This window comes from Hemiscyllium ocellatum, chromosome 1 (genome assembly GCF_020745735.1).
Source record: "Hemiscyllium ocellatum isolate sHemOce1 chromosome 1, sHemOce1.pat.X.cur, whole genome shotgun sequence".
NCBI lineage: Eukaryota > Metazoa > Chordata > Chondrichthyes > Orectolobiformes > Hemiscylliidae > Hemiscyllium > Hemiscyllium ocellatum.
This window is the reverse complement of record NC_083401.1, coordinates 53,252,772-53,273,023: the sequence shown is the minus strand read 5'-3', so window position 1 is coordinate 53,273,023 and position 20,252 is coordinate 53,252,772. Positions and strand designations below refer to the sequence as shown.

The 20,252-nt window shown below is 40.5% G+C and overlaps 1 protein-coding gene across 5 annotated transcripts in view; it reads right to left on the bottom strand.

The window, feature by feature from the left end:
* Positions 1–20,252, bottom strand: part of LOC132818359 (AT-rich interactive domain-containing protein 3A-like) — a 454,864-nt gene that overhangs the window by 124,672 nt on the left and 309,940 nt on the right. For all 5 annotated transcript variants that reach the window (XM_060829311.1, XM_060829321.1, XM_060829331.1 and 2 more), the window contains exon 3: positions 7,838–7,910. In XM_060829311.1, the coding sequence (XP_060685294.1) occupies positions 7,838–7,910 (73 nt within the window). The remainder of the gene's footprint in view (positions 1–7,837; positions 7,911–20,252) is intronic.

Below are 20,252 nucleotides of genomic sequence, written 5' to 3'. Positions count from 1 at the left end.
ATTATGACCACTTCCCTGTCTCAAGAGGAAATAAAAGAATATCCTAAATGGGTGTGAATCAATGCCCTTCCCTGAAACCAATCTTGTTTCTCTCTCACACATGTTGCCAAACCTGCTGAGATTCACCAGAATTTTCTATTTTTGATTCAGATCTCCAGTAGCCATAGTACTTAATGTTATTTATAATTTTCTGTAGCTGCATAGGACCTTGGTGAGACAATGTCTGAAGTACTACATACAGTTTTTGCCTCTTCATTTGAAAAAGAGATAATGGCTTTAGAAGATGTTCAGAAAATGTTCAAATGAATCATTCTTTGGATGAAGGGCTTATCGAAGGGAAGAAAAGGAAGAGGCCAAGACATACTTGCCTCTATTAGTCATTGTGTTGAGTATAAGAGTTTGGATGTCATGTTGTGGATGTACAGGACATTGTTTAGGCCACTTTTGGAATATTAAATTCAATTCTGGTCTCCCTGCTGTAAGAAATATGTTGTTAAACTTGAAAGGGTGCAGAAAAGATTTACAAGGATGTTGCTGGGGTTGGAGGGCTTGAGCTTTAGGGAGAGACTGAACAGGCTGGGGCTATTTTCCTTGCAGCATTACTGATTCTGGGATGACCTTATAGAGGTTTATAAAATCATGAGGGGTATGGATAGGGTGAATAACCAAGATCAGGATAGGGATAGGAGAGTTCAAAACTAGTGGGCAGAGTTTGAAGATGAAAGGGGAAATATATAAAAGAGACCTAAGGGGCAACCTTTTTTCACGCAGAAAGTTGTGCATGTATAGAATGAGCTGCCAGAGGAAGTGGTGGAGGCCGATTCATTTAAAAGGTATCTTGGTGGGTATATGAATAGGATGGGTTTAGAGGGATATGGGCCAAATGCTGGCAAATGAGACGAAGTTAGTTAGGAGATTTCATCGGCATGGACGAGGTGGACTGATTCTGGTTCTGGTCTGGTTCTGTGTAGCACAGCTCTATTACGCTACATCCATTGGAGTTTAGAAGGGTGGTTGGCTTACTTTGACATACAAGGTCTGAGGGGATGAGATAGGGTGCATACCTGAGAAGTTTCTTCCCGTGGGGGAGATTAAAACCAGACAATATAGTTTAAGAACAAGAGATAACTCTTTTAAGACACAGAAATGAGTAGAAATGTTTGTCTCAGAGGGTCATTAAAGTGTGGAATTTTCTCCTTCAGATGGTAGAAAAGTTGTTTTTAAATCTATTCAAAGATAAGCAACAAAGCAGCCAAAGTCTATGGGTAGCAGCCAGAAAACTCAAGATGAAGCCACAAGCAGACTACCTATCATCTCATTGAATGATGGTGCTAGCTTGCACAGTTGCATGATCTACTCCTGTAACTAGGTACTACGTTCCTATATTCTACCTCATGTTACTCATTTAAAACTTTGCTGAAAACCCACTTCTTTGACTAAATTTTAAGTCATCTGACTAAATACCTCCTCATGGGGCTCAGTGTCATATTTTGTGATATATTGCTGCTGTAAAGCACCTTGAGACTCTTTATTATATTGAAACCTCTAAATAAATCCAAGTTGTTATTTTTTAACAAAAGAAGGGTCAATAACGGAAAATAAAAAATTGAAAATATTAAGAATTGAGGTATTTCAGGGATATTGATGATATGAATTTAAGTTTTAATTTGAATGACCTGCTGATTTCTGAAAGGGATTTGAACTGCTTTGTATTCCTGAGGGAAAAAAAAAGAAATAAACTTGAGAATGGTACAGTAGGTCATGATGACAATAAATTAATTCTACAAGAATGGCGAGATCATTTTCTCCAAAGTCATTATTAAATTGTGGACAGTAAAAAGAAGCAATAAGGCAAACTTAACAAAGATCGAAGCAGGGAAGCACTTCTGTAAGTAATACTGCAATTGAACAACATTCGGTAAATCATCCTAAATCTGCTAAGAATTATGGGACAACCAATTTAAAATTGACAGTCAGGCTTGATGAAGGTTTTCCTGATGAAAGGCTTATGCCCAAAATGTCGATTCTCCTGCTCCTCGGATGCTGCCTGACCGGCTATGCTTTCCCAGCACCACACTGTTCGATTCCGGCATGTAGTCCTGTTCTTTGCAGATAAAAAGATTTCTCCACACAGTGTGCCTATTTCAACATCACAAACGTAACAGCTATTCCCTGGTTCACTTAACCAGGGCAATTCCTTGACAATCAGATACAGCCTGCCTGTTTCAAATGTTATCAAAACTTGGCAGTTAACTACTAATCATCATTTAGCTGGTGAATTCTCTGTGGCAAAATCTGTACTAAACAGAGTCAACTTGCCAATCAATGAGCACTGATTCATTGGACCAGCTAGATAAATTCTGTAGCCACAAGAGTATATTAGAAGCTAGGAATTCTGTCATGAAGAGCTCACCTCTCACTTCCTAATGTCTGTCCACCATTTACAAGATACAAATCAGATGTGTGGTGGAATACTCCCTACTTGGTTCAATGAGTGGATGAGTTCCAATAGCATACAAGACCCCTGGCATTTATATCCAATCCACCATCTTCAACATTAATCCCCTTCACACAGTGAGAATGGTGTGTACAATCTAAAAGATGTACTACATTAACGTACTAAGGCTCATCTGACAACACCTTCCAAATCCACAATCTCCAGCACGATAAGGGCAAGGGGAGCAGATAGAGTCATAGAGATGCACAGCACAGAAACATACGCTTCAGTCTAACTTGCCCGTGCTGACCAGATATCCCAAACCAATCTAGTCCCACCTGCCAGCACCTGGCCCATATCCCTCCAAACTCTTCCTATTCATATACGCAACCAGATGCCTTTTAAATGTTGTAATCATACTAGCCTCCACCACTTCCTCGGGCAGCTCATTCCGGACACATACTATCTTCTGTGTGAAAAAAAAATGCCACTCAAGTTTCTTTTATATCTTTCCCCTCTCACCCATAACTTATGCCCTCTAGTTCTGGACTCCCCCACCCCCAGGGAAAAGACTTTGTCTATTTATCCTTACCATGCTCCTCATGGATTAATGAAACACTATAAGGTCACCCCTCAGCCTCCGACATTCCAGGGAAAACAGCCACAGCCTGTTCAACCTCTCTCTATACCTCAAATCCTCCAACCCCGGAACATCCTTGTAAATCTTTTCTGAACCCTTTCAAGTTTCAGTATATTCTTCTGATAGGAAGGATGCCAGATTTACACGCAATATTCCAAAAGTGGCCTAACCAATGTCTTGTGCAGCCGCAATATGACCTCCCAACTCCTGTACTCAATACTCTGACCAATAAAGGAAAGCATACCAAAAGCCTTCTTCACTATCCTATCTACCTGCAACTCCACTTTCAAGGAGCTATGAACCTGCACTCCAAGGTCTCTTTGTTCAGCAACACTCCCTAGGACCTTACCATTAAGTATATAAGTCCTGCTAAGATTTGCTTTCCCAAAATGCAGCACCTCACATTTATCTCAATTAAACTCCAGCTGCCACTTCTCAGCCCACTGGCCCATCTGATAAAGGTACTTGGAAACACTATATCGCAAGTTCCCCTACAATCACACATCATCCAAACTTGAAAATATATCATTGCTCCATCATAGCTGTCGTGTCAAGAACCTGGAATTCCCTTCCTAACAGCACTGCGGGAGCTCCTATGCTTCAATATCTGCAGTGGCTCAAGAAATCAACTCACCACCACCTTTTCCAGGGTGCTTTGCAATGGCAACAAATGTTGGCTAATTCCCATATCCCATGAACGAATAATGGAAAAAAAAAGTACAAGATCCCCTCAAACTTCACCATTTGTGAGCCAGTAATGTTAAAATTTAGCTGGGGTTGTGTCTAAGAGTAGGGAATCCTGAAATTCATCCAAGAGAAAGTGAGAATTGCAGATGCTGGAGATCAGAGTCAAGACGGTGTTGCTGGGAAAGCACAGCAAGTCAGGCAGCATCCGAGGAGCAGGAGAATTGACATTTCAGGCATAAGCCCTTCATGATTCCTGATGAAGGGCTTATGCCCAAAATGTCGATTCTCCTGCTTCTCGGATGCTGCCTGACCTGCTGTGCTTTCCCAACAGCACACTCTCAATCCTGAAATTCATGCCAAGTACAACTTAGGAAAACAAACAGACATCATATCTTGGAAAGAGTTTGAGGAAACTGAGTTAGTTTTAGATTGCTTCCATGAATAACCAGCTGAAACACTCTGTAACAAAAGTTTCCTTCTAGGTTGTCAATCTGAAATGATTTGATTTGATTTATTGTTGTCATATGTATTGAGATACAGTGAAAAGTATTGTTTTACAGGCTAACCAGACAAATCATACCTCACATAATACATCAAGGTAATAGAACACAATGCAGAATACAGTCCTACAGCTACAGAGAAGGTACAGAGACAGATCAACTTTAATATATGAGAGATTCATTCATAAGTCTGATAACAGCGGGGAAGAGGCTGTTCTTGAATCTATTGATGTGTATTTGCAAATATTTGTATCTTTTGCCCAACAGAAGAGGGTGGAAGAGAGTATAACAGGGGTGGGAGGGGTATTTGGTTATGTACTATGGCAGTGGGAAGTGCAGACAGAGACAATGGAATTTTGTAGAATCCTTACAGTTTGGAAGCAGGCCATTTGGCCCATCAAATCCACACTGACCCTCCAAAGAGCATTCTACCCAGACCCAATCCCAACTTATTCCTCTAACCCTGGATTTCCCATGGTTAATCCATCTAGCTTGCCCATCTTTGGATTGTGGGAGGAAACTGGAGCACCTGAAGGAAACCCAGACAGATACTCCACACATAACAGTCACCCAACGATTGACGTGAACTCAGCTTCCTGATGTAATGGGGCAGAAGTACTGACCATTAAGTCACCATGCTTTCCTGAATGGAGGCTGGTTGGGTGATGGACTGGCTTGCGCTCAGTTTCACCTTTGAAAATCAACTTTATGATTCCTCTATCCATCCTTGGGTCAAATCCCAAGCTGACAGTGAAGACAAAAATGTCAGTCTACAACACCTATATCATAAGCACACTGCCGTATGGCAGTGAAACGTGGACTATGTATCCGAGGAAGGAGAGAGACTGAACACCATGTACTTGAGGTGGATCTGCCATATCCTGAGCATATCATGGCATGACAGAGTGTCCAATGCAGTGGTCCTATGTCATGTTGCCCTTCCCAACATGTACACTCAGCTCAGGCAGTGGAGACTGCGCTGGCTGGGCCACGCCCACCACATGGAGGATTGCCGCATCCCAAAGGATATCCTCTATGGAGAGCTCGCACCTGGGAAGTGACCCACTGGGTGTTCCCAGCTTGCTACAAGGACATCTGCATGAGGGACATGAAGGTGCTTGAAATCATTACGGAGTCCTGTGAAAGGCTTGCAGCTGACCGCATGAGATGGTGAAGGACTGCACCAACACCTCAAAACAGGGGAAAATAAGCTAATGAGTGCTGCAGCAGACAAGGGGGCACAAAAGAAAGAGTGCAGCAGCTCTGGCAGATCAATGACCACATATAGATGTGACCTCTGTGACCGGGACTGTCAATCCAGCATTGGTCTCTTCAGTCACAAGCGACGTTGTTTCAGGGATGCAGAAAGCTAGAACAACAAGGATGCAACTCATGGTCAGCCATGACCGGAAAGGGCCTCACTTATCAATGCTCCGTTTAGCTATACATTAATTGTCTCAACTAGGCTAAGAATAGAAAAATCGACTATGAGTTCTATTATGAATGACCTTCACATCACCTTCACTATCACCATTAGGGAAGGTGATTGCCTCATGGTTATCACCAGATTGTTAATCCAGAGACTCAGGTAATGTTCTGGTTCAAATCACACCATAAGAAATTTCCATAAAAAGTCAGGAATTAGGAATCTATTGATGACCGTGAAGCCATTGTCAATGTCAAGGGGGAGAAAACCTCATCTGGCTCAATAATGTGCTTTCAGGAAAGAAATTGCTATCCTTACCTGGTCTGGCCTACCTGTGACTCCAGACCCTCAGCAACATGGTTGACTCTTACCTACCCTTTAGGATTGGGCAAGAAATGCTGGCCTAGCTAATGATGCCCTGATCCCATGAGTAAATTAGAAAAAATCATCTGCTGAGTATTTGTGTTATTTTCTCATTTTATTTGATCATTTTACTCAATCTGTCAACCCAGGTGGAACGTTGGGTATATGAACAGCAACTAAAAACAGACGTTCAAACCAATAATCATGTCTCATGCAGTTAGATATTTGCAGTCACTCTAAATCAGCTCACTTACAATGAATGCCTAATTGAATGGAACAGGAGGATACTTGGAAACCTTACCCCACCAAAAAGGCAATACTTTCATAAAGTTAACATTTTTTCAAGTCTGATCAGAGAAATCAAAATATATTTACTATAACTACCAATATAAATGATCTCCAAAGCTTTTCTTATGTGAAGAACAACTAAACTCACCCTGCACCCTTTATTACAAATGATTATCTCACACAGTAACTCTCAGTCACTGTAGTTTTGATGTGTGCATGAACATGACATACAATGATGTATGCCCACATACTACATTCCAATAAAGTTCTGGCCTTGCTGATAATCTGCTGTTTAAATTTTTTTCTCTACTTTTAACAGCCAAGCTCTCAACCTTGACTTTAGTACAGAGAGTTCCCCAGTAGCAGAAGACCGAAAGCTTTAATCAATAAATAAGTCAAATATGTTTAAAAACACAGTAATAGTCTGAGATTCCATACCATTTTCTTTTCATTTGCATATGGACTATGGAGCATTACACTTTAAAAGGGGATTAACTATGCAAACTCTGACTCAATGTCTGTGAAAATAAAAGATTCATTCATTGTCCCTATTCACCTCCCTCCCCTGAAGCAGACTTTTATAAAGTCCAACAAAGCCCCACCAAAACACTGAAACAGCCTGACTGCAAGAAACCAGCCAGAGTCAAGAGTGTGAGTGCAGCGAAGTCAGCACTGGGACTAAGGATCAACATTGACTTCTCTATGATGTTTAGTGTTAGAAGCGAATTGATGTATCATAAAGCATCAGCATCCACATCGGTACACTGCACCATTCTTTTAAGGCTTAACTTTGTCTGTGTGAGCAGACTTTGATGCTACTCCAGGTAACCCAAAGGTTGCACTATATTGGCAATTGCGCACAAACTCTGGTGTCTCAGGAAGACAGCCTGTTCTGGAAAAAGAATGGCTGCCTTGCAGCAGGTTTTATCCATACAGGGCTGTTAGCCCATTTAGGGCGAGCAGTACTTGATATATCAGCAGTGCCAGCTGAAGCACTGATTGCTGTTATCACCGTCAGTGACAAATAGGTGAGCCGCAATATCATTTGGAATCATCGAGGGGGATTAGTCAGGATGGAAGTGACCAGGATTTGAAAGGTCACATGGAGAAGGCAACTGGGGGAAATAAAATCTGTGATGGGACTAGAAAGCCCAATAAAGAAGGCTCCACATCTGCCTACCACAAACTAATGTGGAGAAACCTGCTGGGCTGGCCACTGCGTGTTAAATGTTGGAGGTGGAAGGTTGAGCCCCTTCAAGTGGGCAGTTCATGCCCATTTCAGGGCCTTATTGGCTCACTGATGGGCAGATGACTCTAAGCTGCCATCCCACTTCCCAATCACTGCTGGTTTAAGTGTGGTAGCTGAAGGGATGGGGGGGGGTGGGGCAGGGCAGTCTCTGGATTTAACTTGATGTCTTGCCCAAACCCTTAGACAGGGATACACAAACACAAACACAAAAGATGCAAATGTAACTTAATTAAAGCTGCACACTCACCCCTTTTTTGCATAAAACTGAATAGATCATCCAGAAATTCTTTTCTCTTCGGATCATCATCCAGCTCATACAGCTGAAAGATAAAATAAAAATAAACTTTAGTTGATGCCATGTTCTAAGCCTAAAGATTTTACTGCACAAACAGGCAATAAATTGCCTGCGACCTACAGGGCTGAGCAAGCTCCCCAGTGGTACTAATAGTTTTGATCGTGGGGGTTCTTTACTTGACTAGAGAAGTGGGGAGCCTTGTTGAGCCTGTTAAGGTTGGGGAGCCTTCAAAGGTTGCCCAAGTAATTTGCTGGAATCCTGGGCCACTGCAGTGAAAAGACAATTCAGAGGGGCAACTAAAAAATGTCAAAGGAACTTTGAAATTTTCAATATGACAAGGCAGTGCAGTGTACCCCGCCATGCTGACTGGTTTTAAAGGGCTAATTGAAATTCATTATCAAGATTTCTCTCATAATAGATTCCAGCATTTTACTAGCAACTAATGCTTGGCAAACTGACTAACTTTATCGCCACACTTTCTTAAAAATGGTGGCTGTTGCATTAGCAAACTTTCAATCTGACAGGATTGTTCCTTAACCTGAGAATTTCTGGAAAATCACAGCTAGTGCCTCCATTACCTCTGCAGCTTTCTCTTTTTGAACTCAACAGGCCTTCCGACCCTGGGTTTTTTGGATTTCTTATGATTTTTGGTAATTACATTAATTTCTTCACTCTTTCTTATCCTTAGGTATTCCACTATTTCTAATATGCAAACTTTGTCTTCTACTTTGAAATCCTACATTTTACATTTATTTCCAGCTCTCTGTATTCTGCTTGCAGGAGTCCATCACCCTTTTTACCAAAGTAGTTGGTATCTACATGAACTATGACTTGTTGTTGTTCTCCCATTCTGCTTCAGATTGTCCTGCAGCTGCTCAATGACATCTTTGATCCTGCCTCCTGGATGGATGTTACATCTGTGGCTGTAAAACATTTATCTCTTTCCCTTATGATGGAATCCTCTAGCTCTATAGCTCTTGCACTCTATTTCCCGCTGCACATCCACTCATCTTCCCCCACCCCCAGCACCACTGTCTACACATGCAACTCAGGAATTGCTGGAGCATGTGGCTTGCTGCATTCCCCTGAGAAATCATTTTCTCCAGCAGTATTCGAAATGGAAAATGGATTGGATTCTGCCTGTGCACTCTTTATCTGCTGTGTGACCATCTCACTGACCATACCTTCCACCTAGCTTTCTGCCTTGTGTGAACTCCCACACTGACTCCAGCCACTGGTCCTGATCCAAAGCATGGATTTCCAGTAGCTGCAGCTGGAGTGCCTCCTGGACATTAGCCTGTCTTTCCATTTCACACAAGACAAGCACTCCACCTCACTGAGCTGCTCAAGCCATGAATTATCCCTAAAATAAACTCTTGCCACTGGTTTAAGAAATATAAAAGTAATTCCAATGAGCTCCAATGAATCTAGTTCTGTCTCTGACTGCACATCTCGGGGCCCTCACCTTTCAAATTACATACCTCCCCCCTTACTTCCCTCCAAGGCCCCAAGGGATCCTTCCATATCCGCCACAAATTCACCTGCATCTCCACACACATCATTTACTGCATCCGCTGCACCTGATGTGGCCTCCTCTGTATTGGGGAGACAGGCCGCCTACTTGCGGAACGTTTCAGAGAACACCTCTGGGACACCCGGACCAACCAACCCAACCACCCCATGGCTCAACACTTCAACTCCCCCTCCCACTCCACTGAGGACATGCAGGTCCTTGGACTCCTCCATCGCCAGACCATAGCAACATGACGGCTGGAGGAAGAGCACCTCATCTTCTGCCTAGAAACCCTCCAACCACAAGGGATGAACTCAGATCTCTCCAGTTTCCTCATTTCCCCTCCCCCCACCTTGTCTCAGTCCCAACCCTCGAACTCAGCACCACCTTCCTAACCTGCAATCTTCTTCCTGACCTCTCCGCCCCCATGCCCACTCCGGCCTATCACCCTCACCTTAACCTCCTTCCACCTATCGCACTTCCAACGCCCCTTCCCCAAGTCCCTCCTCCCTACCTTTTATCTTAGCCTGCTTGGCACAGTCTCCTCATTCCTGAAGAAGGGCTCATGCCCGAAACGTCGATTCTCCTGCTCCTTGGATGCTGCCTGGCCTGCTGCGCTTTTCCAGCAACACATTTTCAGCTCTGATCTCCAGCATCTGCAGTCCTCACTTTCTCCTTTCAAATTACATATTCAAGTATAGAAGCCATCCAACTTTCCATTTCCTTCAGTAGGATAATCATGATTAAAATTCAACACATGTCTGCATTAGAAATCAACTGCTTTACGTCATAAGGCACTATTGAAATTACCTTCAAATAATATGGTACTAAGTAAACGCTCCCCTGTTAGACATATTGAAAGACTTGCATTGAAGAAGCATCTTTCCTGACCATCAAGTACCTCAAAGCACTTACAGCCAACAAAGTATTTTTCAAGTGTAGATCACTGTTGTAACGTAAAAGACACAGAAGCCAATTTGTACACAGTAAACTCTCTCACAAGCAGTAAAGATCAGATCAACTGCTTTTGTGATGTTGACTAAACAATAACTATTGTCCAAAAAACTACAGAGAATTCCCTCGCTCTTCTTCAAAATGATGCCATGGGATCTCTTCGAGACATGAGAGGGCAGCTAGGACCTTGCTTTAACACTCATACAAAAGACAGCATCCATCAATAATACCTGTCTTCTAGGAGAAAGTGAGGACTGCAGATGCTAGAGATCAGAGTCGAGAGTATGGTGCTGGAAAAGCATAGCCAGTTAGGCAGCATCCGAGGAGGAGAAGCGACATTTTGAGCATGAGACCTTCAACAGGAATGAAGCTTCATCAAGAATACCAGTCTACACCTATCCCCACTGCACCACCCTGCCTCCCCCACACCCCCACTTTATCTGTAACTCTCCTTACATGCACCCCCAAGTCCTGAAGAAGGGTTACACCCAAAACGTTGACTTCTCCATCTCCCAATGCTGCCTGGCTTGCTGCGTTCTTCCTGCCTCCTGCTTGTCCATCAACAATACGGCAATCTCTCAGTGCTGCACCAGAACATCAGCAAGCTACACCTTACTAAATTAAGGATATGTACAGGAGATTTATTTACATTTGCAGTTTCTTTACTTGTATTTGCTCACACAGCAATTTTACATCATCACTTAAATGTCCCGCGGAGTAACGTTCAGGTTGTTCTGCAGCCACACAATACACAGTGAGCAATGAACATTAGCCATGACTTTTGTGCTCAATTCTCAGTATGGGACTTGAACTCAAAACTCACAGACATGATCATTACCGACTGAGATACAGCAACATTCAAACTTAAAATTTTATAAATTGTTCTTGACAGTGTCATGTGTGGACAGTAAAGACTCTTAGGTGCAGTTCAGTCAGCCAACTATTCCCTCAACTATCATTAATACAAAGTGACTAATTTTCACTCATAAACATCCCTTGCTCCGTGATAGCCCTCCCTCCACACACATAGCACTCAAATGTGGACAAAGAACCAAAATAAAGCAACAAGTGACTTTCTAATTTATTGAATTAGTTCCCTTGCTGGGGAAGTGTCTGGATTCCTGGCTGGTAGAACTTGCACCTGTAATAGGCTGGAGCTTCAGGAACATATAACCATAAAAGGACAAAAAACATAAAGACCTCTGAAGCTGGTTTCGTCTTTGCACATATGGCTAGCACAAGTTCCTGCTCCTGTTGCCCAACTGTAACCAGTCAAATCCAGGAGGCAGATATCTCCAATCATAAATAAATGGATGCTCAGCGTCTGCTGGGTGAGCGTTCAGGGAACCTTTGAAAAGTTTTTTTTCCTAGCAGTCCACTTGATTGGAACCCATGCTGTTGTTCTGCACTCACCTTGCTTGTCGCCCCTCAGCAATATTTCTATATGTTCTCCTCATCACTAATCCCCTATACACTGCTGCTGCCGCTGTGGGCAAACAGAAAAAACAATAATCCACTTCAATTTGGCAACTTACCTATTCAGGCTGTGCTGCACATTGGCAGTGCATCAACTGCCTTACAACCAGCACAAAATTCAATAGGGTTGCCCTTCAGGCCATCATCTGCCATTTCTCTTTCACACACAACACACACTTACATATGAAAACCACCTCAGCTCTTGCTCATTAATAACCTCATTGCTGTTTGTTTTGCCATATGCAAATTGATCACTGGTATTGTCTATGCATTAGGGTGACTACATTTCTAAGAAATACTTTATTAGATATAAAGCATGTACACATATCCTGATGATACTTAACACAATATCAAGTTTCCTCTTTTCTTGCATTCATCAGACATTTTCCATCCACTACTGTTGTAAAAATGCAGAGGAATAGATTTGAAATTATTTTGCAGGTCTTGATCCCTTTGCCCGGCTCAGATTCCAAAGTTTTATAATAGCTACATATTTGTAGCAAACCTCTCACATTTGATTATTGCTTTTTCAGTTTAATTGGCACCTATACGCCCACGGACTTATTATCAGAGATGTTGTCAAGACAATGTAAAAGTGGTCTTTCTCAGTGACTTGAAGCATAGTGTTATTGAAAACTGATAGATCCTGTTTTGCCAGGTTGTTAGCTGTATGCATTTTAATATCTTTTCTGTACAACAATATCAATTGCAGCAGTTCCAACTCATAACATTTCTTCATCATTTAAAGGTGCTTTTGACCAGATTCTCAAAGAATGTTTTTCATGACTGCTAATGATGGCATAATACTATTTTAAAAATACTTTTGTTCTGTTGCTGTGTACACTAAAAATCAGCAGAACTCCCATTGTTAATAATTAAAAACATTGCAACAGAGAAAATATATTAAAAGAAAAAGGAAGAGGAGGAGGATATAATCAAACCTCATGTTAACAAGTCATTTTCTTTATGATAAAATATTAGAATGAATAAGGAGAAGCTTATTACATATGACAGAACATGTATCTGTGCAAATACAGACAGGTACAGCCTCTTTATAACCAATTGCATCTTCTATCTCATTCCTTAACAATGTTGAAAACCTGTTAGTAAACAAATGTGTAAGGCTCTAGCATTCTGGTCCAATGAAAGTGTCATCATTTTCAGCCCATTACCTCTGAAGTATGAATGAATGTCTGAGCAAGTACAAGAATGATGAGGTGTGTGTAGTTTTGACTCTTCTGTTATAGAAGAAAGAACTTGAATTTGTATAGCACTATTCACATTTGTCTAAACTTAGTCAGAGGGTGGGTTCTGCCCCACAAACTTCACTTCTCCCGGGGATTCACTTTCCTCAGCGACAAAACTGCTCAATTAGTCTTGCACTATTACAAACATGGCCAGCAAATTGTAATTTTTAATGTTATACTCATGCACAAAGGAAATTTATATGTTATAAGAAGCAAAACTTAACTAAAAGAAATTAAACTCTCCCTGACATTAACCTTGTCCAGCTGTCTGAATAAATCCAATATGTTGTTTTAAGGCATAGTTAAGAACTAGAGATTGAAGCAAAAAGGTGAATATCACGTTAGACATTGATGTGAAAATGGTGAATAACAGCAATATTTTACCAACGTTTGTTCCCTCAGCTGTCTACAAGTTAACAATATAGTTCATAATTCACTTCCATTCATTGATAACTGGTTAAACAAGTTAAATGTCAAGACTACCAACAGCCCGATTTTTCAATTTAACCCTTAACCATTTCATCACAGTTCATAAAGCATATCACCGATTCTTCCCAAATATTAACTGCCTGTTTTTTGCACACTATTTCTATGTTTAAAATTACTTTATTTTCAAATTTTACTTTGCATTTCCATTTTGCATTTATGAAATTTTTGAAAAGCACTGACAATATCTTACAGATAGTCTAGATTTTTCAAATAGTACAGTTTTAACTTAGCTCATTATTGTGAACAGATTCATACCGATGTTTAAAAAATACTGATCATGAAATCTTGATGACAAAACCATATGGATTATCACATCACATTGTTATTTTCTCTACTCAAAAGAGAGATTGTTTTGACAGGACTTTTTTCTTTTATTCGCTGCCACTTGCTAATAGAATTCTCATGTTTCAGTCAAATGATTCCATTATTTTTACCAATTATTGATGTTGAATAATAAGCTTCCTGGGACTGACATGTGATCATCTTTAAATATTGGTACTAAATGAGTTTGTTTCTAATTTGGTGGGGGCTCACAAGTGTTCAATGATTCACAATAAGACCATGTTTAAAGCTATAGAAAAGATCGAGATTAAGAAGACCATTAAAGCTACGTGAGGCTGTTTTCCAGTTCCTGCCATGTTAAAGCCAGAAATACCTATGAACCAACAGTAAAACAGTCAAGGAGTCACTTTACACAGTCTACCGTCAAACAGCAATTTATATGTCACAGCTTATTTTACTGCATGCCTTGACCTCTGACCCTCCCTGCTGACAGCAATGGGCATCTTGCCAAATCCTCACACTTAAAGCTGTAAAATAATCCACAGAGAAAAGCTGTGATAAAACTACCGAAGCCTAACTCTTCCATAAATACTGCAACTTATAGCTGTTTAAATTAAATAGTACAAACTAAATACAAGACTGTGCATTTTTAATGATGTTAGGGTGTCCAAAAGTGCTTTACAGCTACTGAAATATTTTTCTGAAATGTTGTCATTGCTGTAACATTGAGATTCACAATAACTAATTTGCTTACAAACAAAATGAGTCACATAACCAGATGGTCTGTTTAAATGAACAAAATCAGAAATTGTTGGAAAAACTCAAAACATCTAGCAGCATCGGCAAAGAGAAATCAGAGTACACTATCAATGTAGTATATTATCAGGTCCAATGATCCTTCTTCAGAACTGACTGTAGTTCAGAAAAGGTTGGTATGTCTGCTGGGGAAATGTAAAGTAATAGGGGAGAGAAATGAGTCTGGATGGGATACTCTTCAGAGGGTCAGTGGACCATTCCTGATGAAGGGCTCTTGCCCGATCCATCAATTCTCCTGCTCCTCAGATGCTGCTTGACCTGCTTTTCCAGCACCACACTCTCAACTCTGATCTCCAGCATCTGCAGTCCTCACTTTCTGCTTGTTGGGCCAAATGGCCGGTTTCCATATTGCAAGGATTCTATGATTTTATGAGTTGGGGTAAGGACATGGGAGAAGGTGCTCAGGCCCTAAAAAATTGTTGAACTTGATATTGAGTCCAGGAAGCTCCAGGGTTCTCAAGCAGAAAATGAAATGTTGTTCTTCCAGCTTGCGCTAAGTTTTGCTGAACACCGTAACAAGTCCAAGGCAGAAATGCTGGTGCATTGAAATGCCGGGTAACTGGAAGCTCAGGATCATTTTCTCGGATAGAACCTAGGTGTTGTCTGCCATTTCAACAGACCTTTCATCTAGGCAAGTGGAGAGTATTCTAGCACACTCCTGACCTATGCTTTATAGATAGTAGACAGGCTTTGGGGAGTCAGAAAATCTAAAATATCCAACTAACAACACTGTTGTCAGTGAGATATTCTCTCAGTATTGCACTGAAGTGTCTGCCTGGATTATGCTCAAGTCTCTAAAGTGAGTCTTGAATGCATGACCTTCCAACTCAAATATGAGCACGGTACTAAGGAACCAAGGCTGGCAACTTTCATTGTCTCATTTGTAAATTTTAATTTTAATGCCATATTTTAATTAACTCTAGAGCTTAATTAATTAAATAATCAATGTTGGTTAGTACTAATCTCACTGGATAATGTCAGATCTTTCACAGTATGGTTAATGAATCACAAACATTATGGCCTAACTTTTTTGTCATATTTTTCATTCTGGATGTTTTTCTTCTTTTTTCTACCAATGTTTTCTCCTCTCTATCTTCCTTCTCTCCTGAAGATTTCAAATGGTTTCACATGCTCCAAGCATCCTCAGTTACTTGAACCAAGCACCCACTTTTAATATGTGCAATCACCAGTTGAAAAGCAGGAATCTTACTCATGAAGTAATTAGTTGCTGCATTGGTATTGGTCAGAAAGAGAATATGGGAGAGATTTCCAAGTTGTTACATTGGAGATCATTTGACATTAAAAGCCTACATTTAGTTAGCACTTTACACGCCCAACTAACTGTCTCAATCCACATGACAGTATATGAAGTGGAGACTGTCAGATTTACAATTCCACTGAAAACTAGCATGATGTCTGTGTTCGGAGAGTCATTTTTTTTAATGAATAGCCACTGCTAGTAACACAGATCTTTCCTGCCTTGTGAACTCCTGCAGATACCAGGGTGTGTTTCCTTCCTTCAGCAGCTATACATACCTGAGAAGCTGACAGCTTCGTTAGCTCCTGTAACACAAGAACAAGACCTAGATGACACAGTAATGAAGGGGTCAACAGAATCGTCTTTCTGCTCCTATCTAGGTATATTACAAACACAGGTACTTGCATGCCTAAGCTCAAGCTAAGTAATTCAGACATAATTTATAAGTTTTATCATACTGCACAGAGACACAACAAGATGGAGACTGAGATCTTTATAGCATCAGGTCATGTGGTGATGATGCCATGACCATGTCCCTTAAAAGTATATGGTAAACTAGCTATGAGCCTTAACACAAGAATAATAGCTAAAATTGGGACAGTTCTGATAACTGCCAGTAATTCCTTAATAGTTATTTTACACCCAGGCCTTGGAATTGAAAATCTACTGCTGCATTTCACAAGTGACAAAATAAAGCAACGACTTTTTGTGTTCCAAGCCTCTCCACTTTGCAACCCTTTTCTCTGTCTTTAGAAACATCTTCAAACTTACAGTGTTGACCACTTATTTTAATATCTTCTTACATGATTCAATATCAATCTTTCTTAATACACCATGGGATCTTTTATGTTAGGCTGCTCTATAAATGCCAGTTGTTCTTATTCACCATTATCCAAATAGTTAAGGTGAATTTTGATCACAGTTAATAAAAATTAAGTACCATTCTTTCAAAACAGGTTTAGAATTGAATTAAACAAATTCCACAAAGAAAATTTTCCCTAATGTGGAACTTGGTTTTTGAACATTTTCTAAGAATTGGTGAGAAATCTTCCATTGATTTGTGGTCTATCATTTTTATTGGTGTGTCAAATATTAGAAAACTATTTCATATATTTTTGACCCTGTCAAAGCTGAATAGCTTTCACATTTGACACATGTTTTTAACCAGAAAATGGCAAAAAATAATTTCTTTTCTCTGTGACTTTCAGAATTACATAGTATTTCTTCACGTTCATACACAATTAGCTTGATGGTAGGATGCAGAGGGAAATAGTGGAATGATGCTTGTTGGACTGGAGACCTGTGATTAGTGGTTTGCCTCAGGGGTTGGTGCTGGGCCCATTGTTGTTTGTTATCTATTTCAATGATTTGGATGAGAATGTATAAAGGTATGATTAGTAAGTCTGCATATGACACTGAAATAGGAGATATTGTGGACAGTGAGGAAGGTTATCAGAAATTGTGGCAGGACCTTGATCGGCTGGGGAAGTGGGCCAAGAAATGGCAAATGGAGTTTAATAGATAAGTGTGAGATATGCATTTTGGGAAAGTTTCATGGCGATTAGTTGGGCCTTAAGGAGTGTGGTGGAACAGAAGGACCTTGGAATTTAGCTGCATGGTTCTCTAAAAGTGGAGCTACAGGTAGACAGGGCAATGAAGAAGGTTTTTGACACACTGGCCTTCATCAGTCAGGGCACTGACTGTAGAAGTTGGGAAGTTATGTTGCAGTTACACAAGACATTTCTGAGGCTGCACTTGCCGAGTATTGTGCTCAGTTTTGGTCACCTTGTTGTAGAAAGGATGTTAGTAAGCTGAAGAGTGCAAAAGAAATGTAGGATATTGCCAGGACTCAAGGGTCTGAGTTATAGGGAGAGGGTGAACAAGGTCGGACTTTTTTTCGTTACAGCACTGGTGACTGGGGGTATTTTTAGAGAGGTGTATAAGATCATGTGAGGCATGGATTGGGTGAATGCACTGAGTCTTTTACTCAGGGCATTAGCTTTAAGGTTAAAGGGGAAAAATAAAAAGGAACTTGAGGGGCAACTTCTTTTTTACAGAGTGTGGTACACATACGTAAGGAGCTGCCAGTGGAAGTTGTTGAGGTGGATACATTAAATGCATGGATAGGAAAGGTTTAGAAGGATTTGGGCCAAGTGCAGGGAAATGAGGTTAATGTGGATGGCGTGGACCACTTTGGGCCGAAGGACCTGTCTCTGTGCTGTAGGACTTTATAACTGTTCACTCTTCAACGGCTCACCTCAAAAATAGGATGAAGGAATTGCCCCTTGAGTTATATTAAAATTGCCCTGGTGGTCCTAATCAATCCCAATAGTTCAGGTGGTGAATATACTGCTAAATGTGGTAATGAGCCATGCAGTTAACAAGGGTGCTAGCTTGGAAAGTGTGTGTCCATGCGTGTAAGAAATTGTGTGAGTATCAGAATTGAATTTGGCTATATTTTGTCCTACAGTCAAACTTACATTTCAGGTCCCATGTAAAAAGTAGACATTTGTCTGGAACACTGACAATTCGTGTACACCGTGGCTTTTTAAGGAGATAGTGGGGGAAAAATCAAAGACGGGGAAATGGCAGAAAATTAAACTTTTTGACCTTCTGAGATAAAATACAATGAGAGACTTCTGACTCACTACCACAGTGCAAGAATGGAGTGGTACCAAGATAAAAGTAACCATTGCCCACATGGTCTGAAATCAGAAGACACAAAGTTATAAGCTATCAGGTTTATTTGAAATCACAAGCATTTGGAATGTTGCTCCTTCAGGTGAAGTGAGAAAGAAGCACACAGGCACAGAATTTATAGGCAGAAAGATCAATGGGCAGAGAGATGAAAAGATCACATAAATGGTGTGTGTGCAGCATCGACACATTAAATAGTAAGTCTCTGTCGGTGATCAAGAGTGTCAGACGATGTGAGCAAAGTGTCAACAGCTGAATATCAAGTGAAGGGATAACCTATAATCCAATGAAATGATGCAGAGAGATAATTACAAAAAATTAAAAGTCAGGTGGTGCTGGAGACAAACCAAATGACTAGAATAACATAATAGGTGTAATATTCATATGCTGAGGTTCTAACCAAAGTAATAAGTAATCTATTTTGGACTGGGTCTGGGTAGAATGTTCTTTGGAGGGCCAGTGTAGACTTGATGAGCCAAATGGCCTGCTTCCACACTGTAGTGGTTCTAGTGATTCTAAAAACCACCTCACTTTCTGCTGAATCCTCTCTGGTCCCCTCATGATGTCATTATTGTAAAGGTTCTAGGCTGTTGAGTGTTCATTCAGGACTGATAGCTCAAGCATTTGATTATAATTATTATATTATAAGATTATGAGGGTCATGGACAGGGTGGCTATGAGACAATAGTTCCCCTTAGTCAAAGAGTCAATAACAAAGGGGCATCATTTTGAAATGAAATACAGGAGATTTAGAAGTGCTTTGAGGAAAGAATTTTTCACTCACAGTGTGGTGGGAATCTGGAATGCACAGCCTGTGAGTGCAGTTGAGGTGGCGAACCTTACAACCTTTAAAAATACTTGGATGAGTATTTGAAGTGTCGTAACATTCAAGATGATGGGCCTAGTGCTGAAAAATGGGATTAGTGTCAATTTTATGTAGCTTTGACAGCACGGACCTAATGGGCTGAAGGGCCTCTTCTGTACTGTATAATTATATGATTCCACAAGAATAAAGTCATGAAAATGGCCTCACAATGAACTTATCAGATAGGCACAGTGGATCATCCCACATCAAGTGTATGGAATCACTAAATTGAAGTGTGGTTAGCTTTAGAGATGTGAAGACATTAGCAAATGAGAAGAAATTTAAAAATACAAAGAAATCATAATAATAATTCTATAGCTTGACTGATATAATTAAAATAAATTTATTTGCTCCAGTTACAAGATCAAGTTATTTCCTCAATGTTTATTAATATTTATTCTCCTTTGGTATCTGTTAAAATTCAGAAATATTGGCATACTTTGCATTATATGTGAAATAAAAATGCATTCACTTGTTCATTTCAACTGAATAAAATGTTCACAAAATAATGGGGGCCTATGTGTGTGGGAGCACCTGTGAGATTTCTTTCAATTATACCTTCTGAGTACCCTTAGATTTGAAGCAATGTATCATATGAGCTGCAAGTAACAGGTTAATTAACAAATGCACCATTATTGACATTTGTTACTGTACTGTCATGAGACACTTGCACTAAGACAAATGAGCCCCCTGAAGCTCAGCAAGTAGTTTTAACACTTTCACGAGATTAGTGGGATTGCAACAGTTGTCAACACTGCTTGTGCCTTATA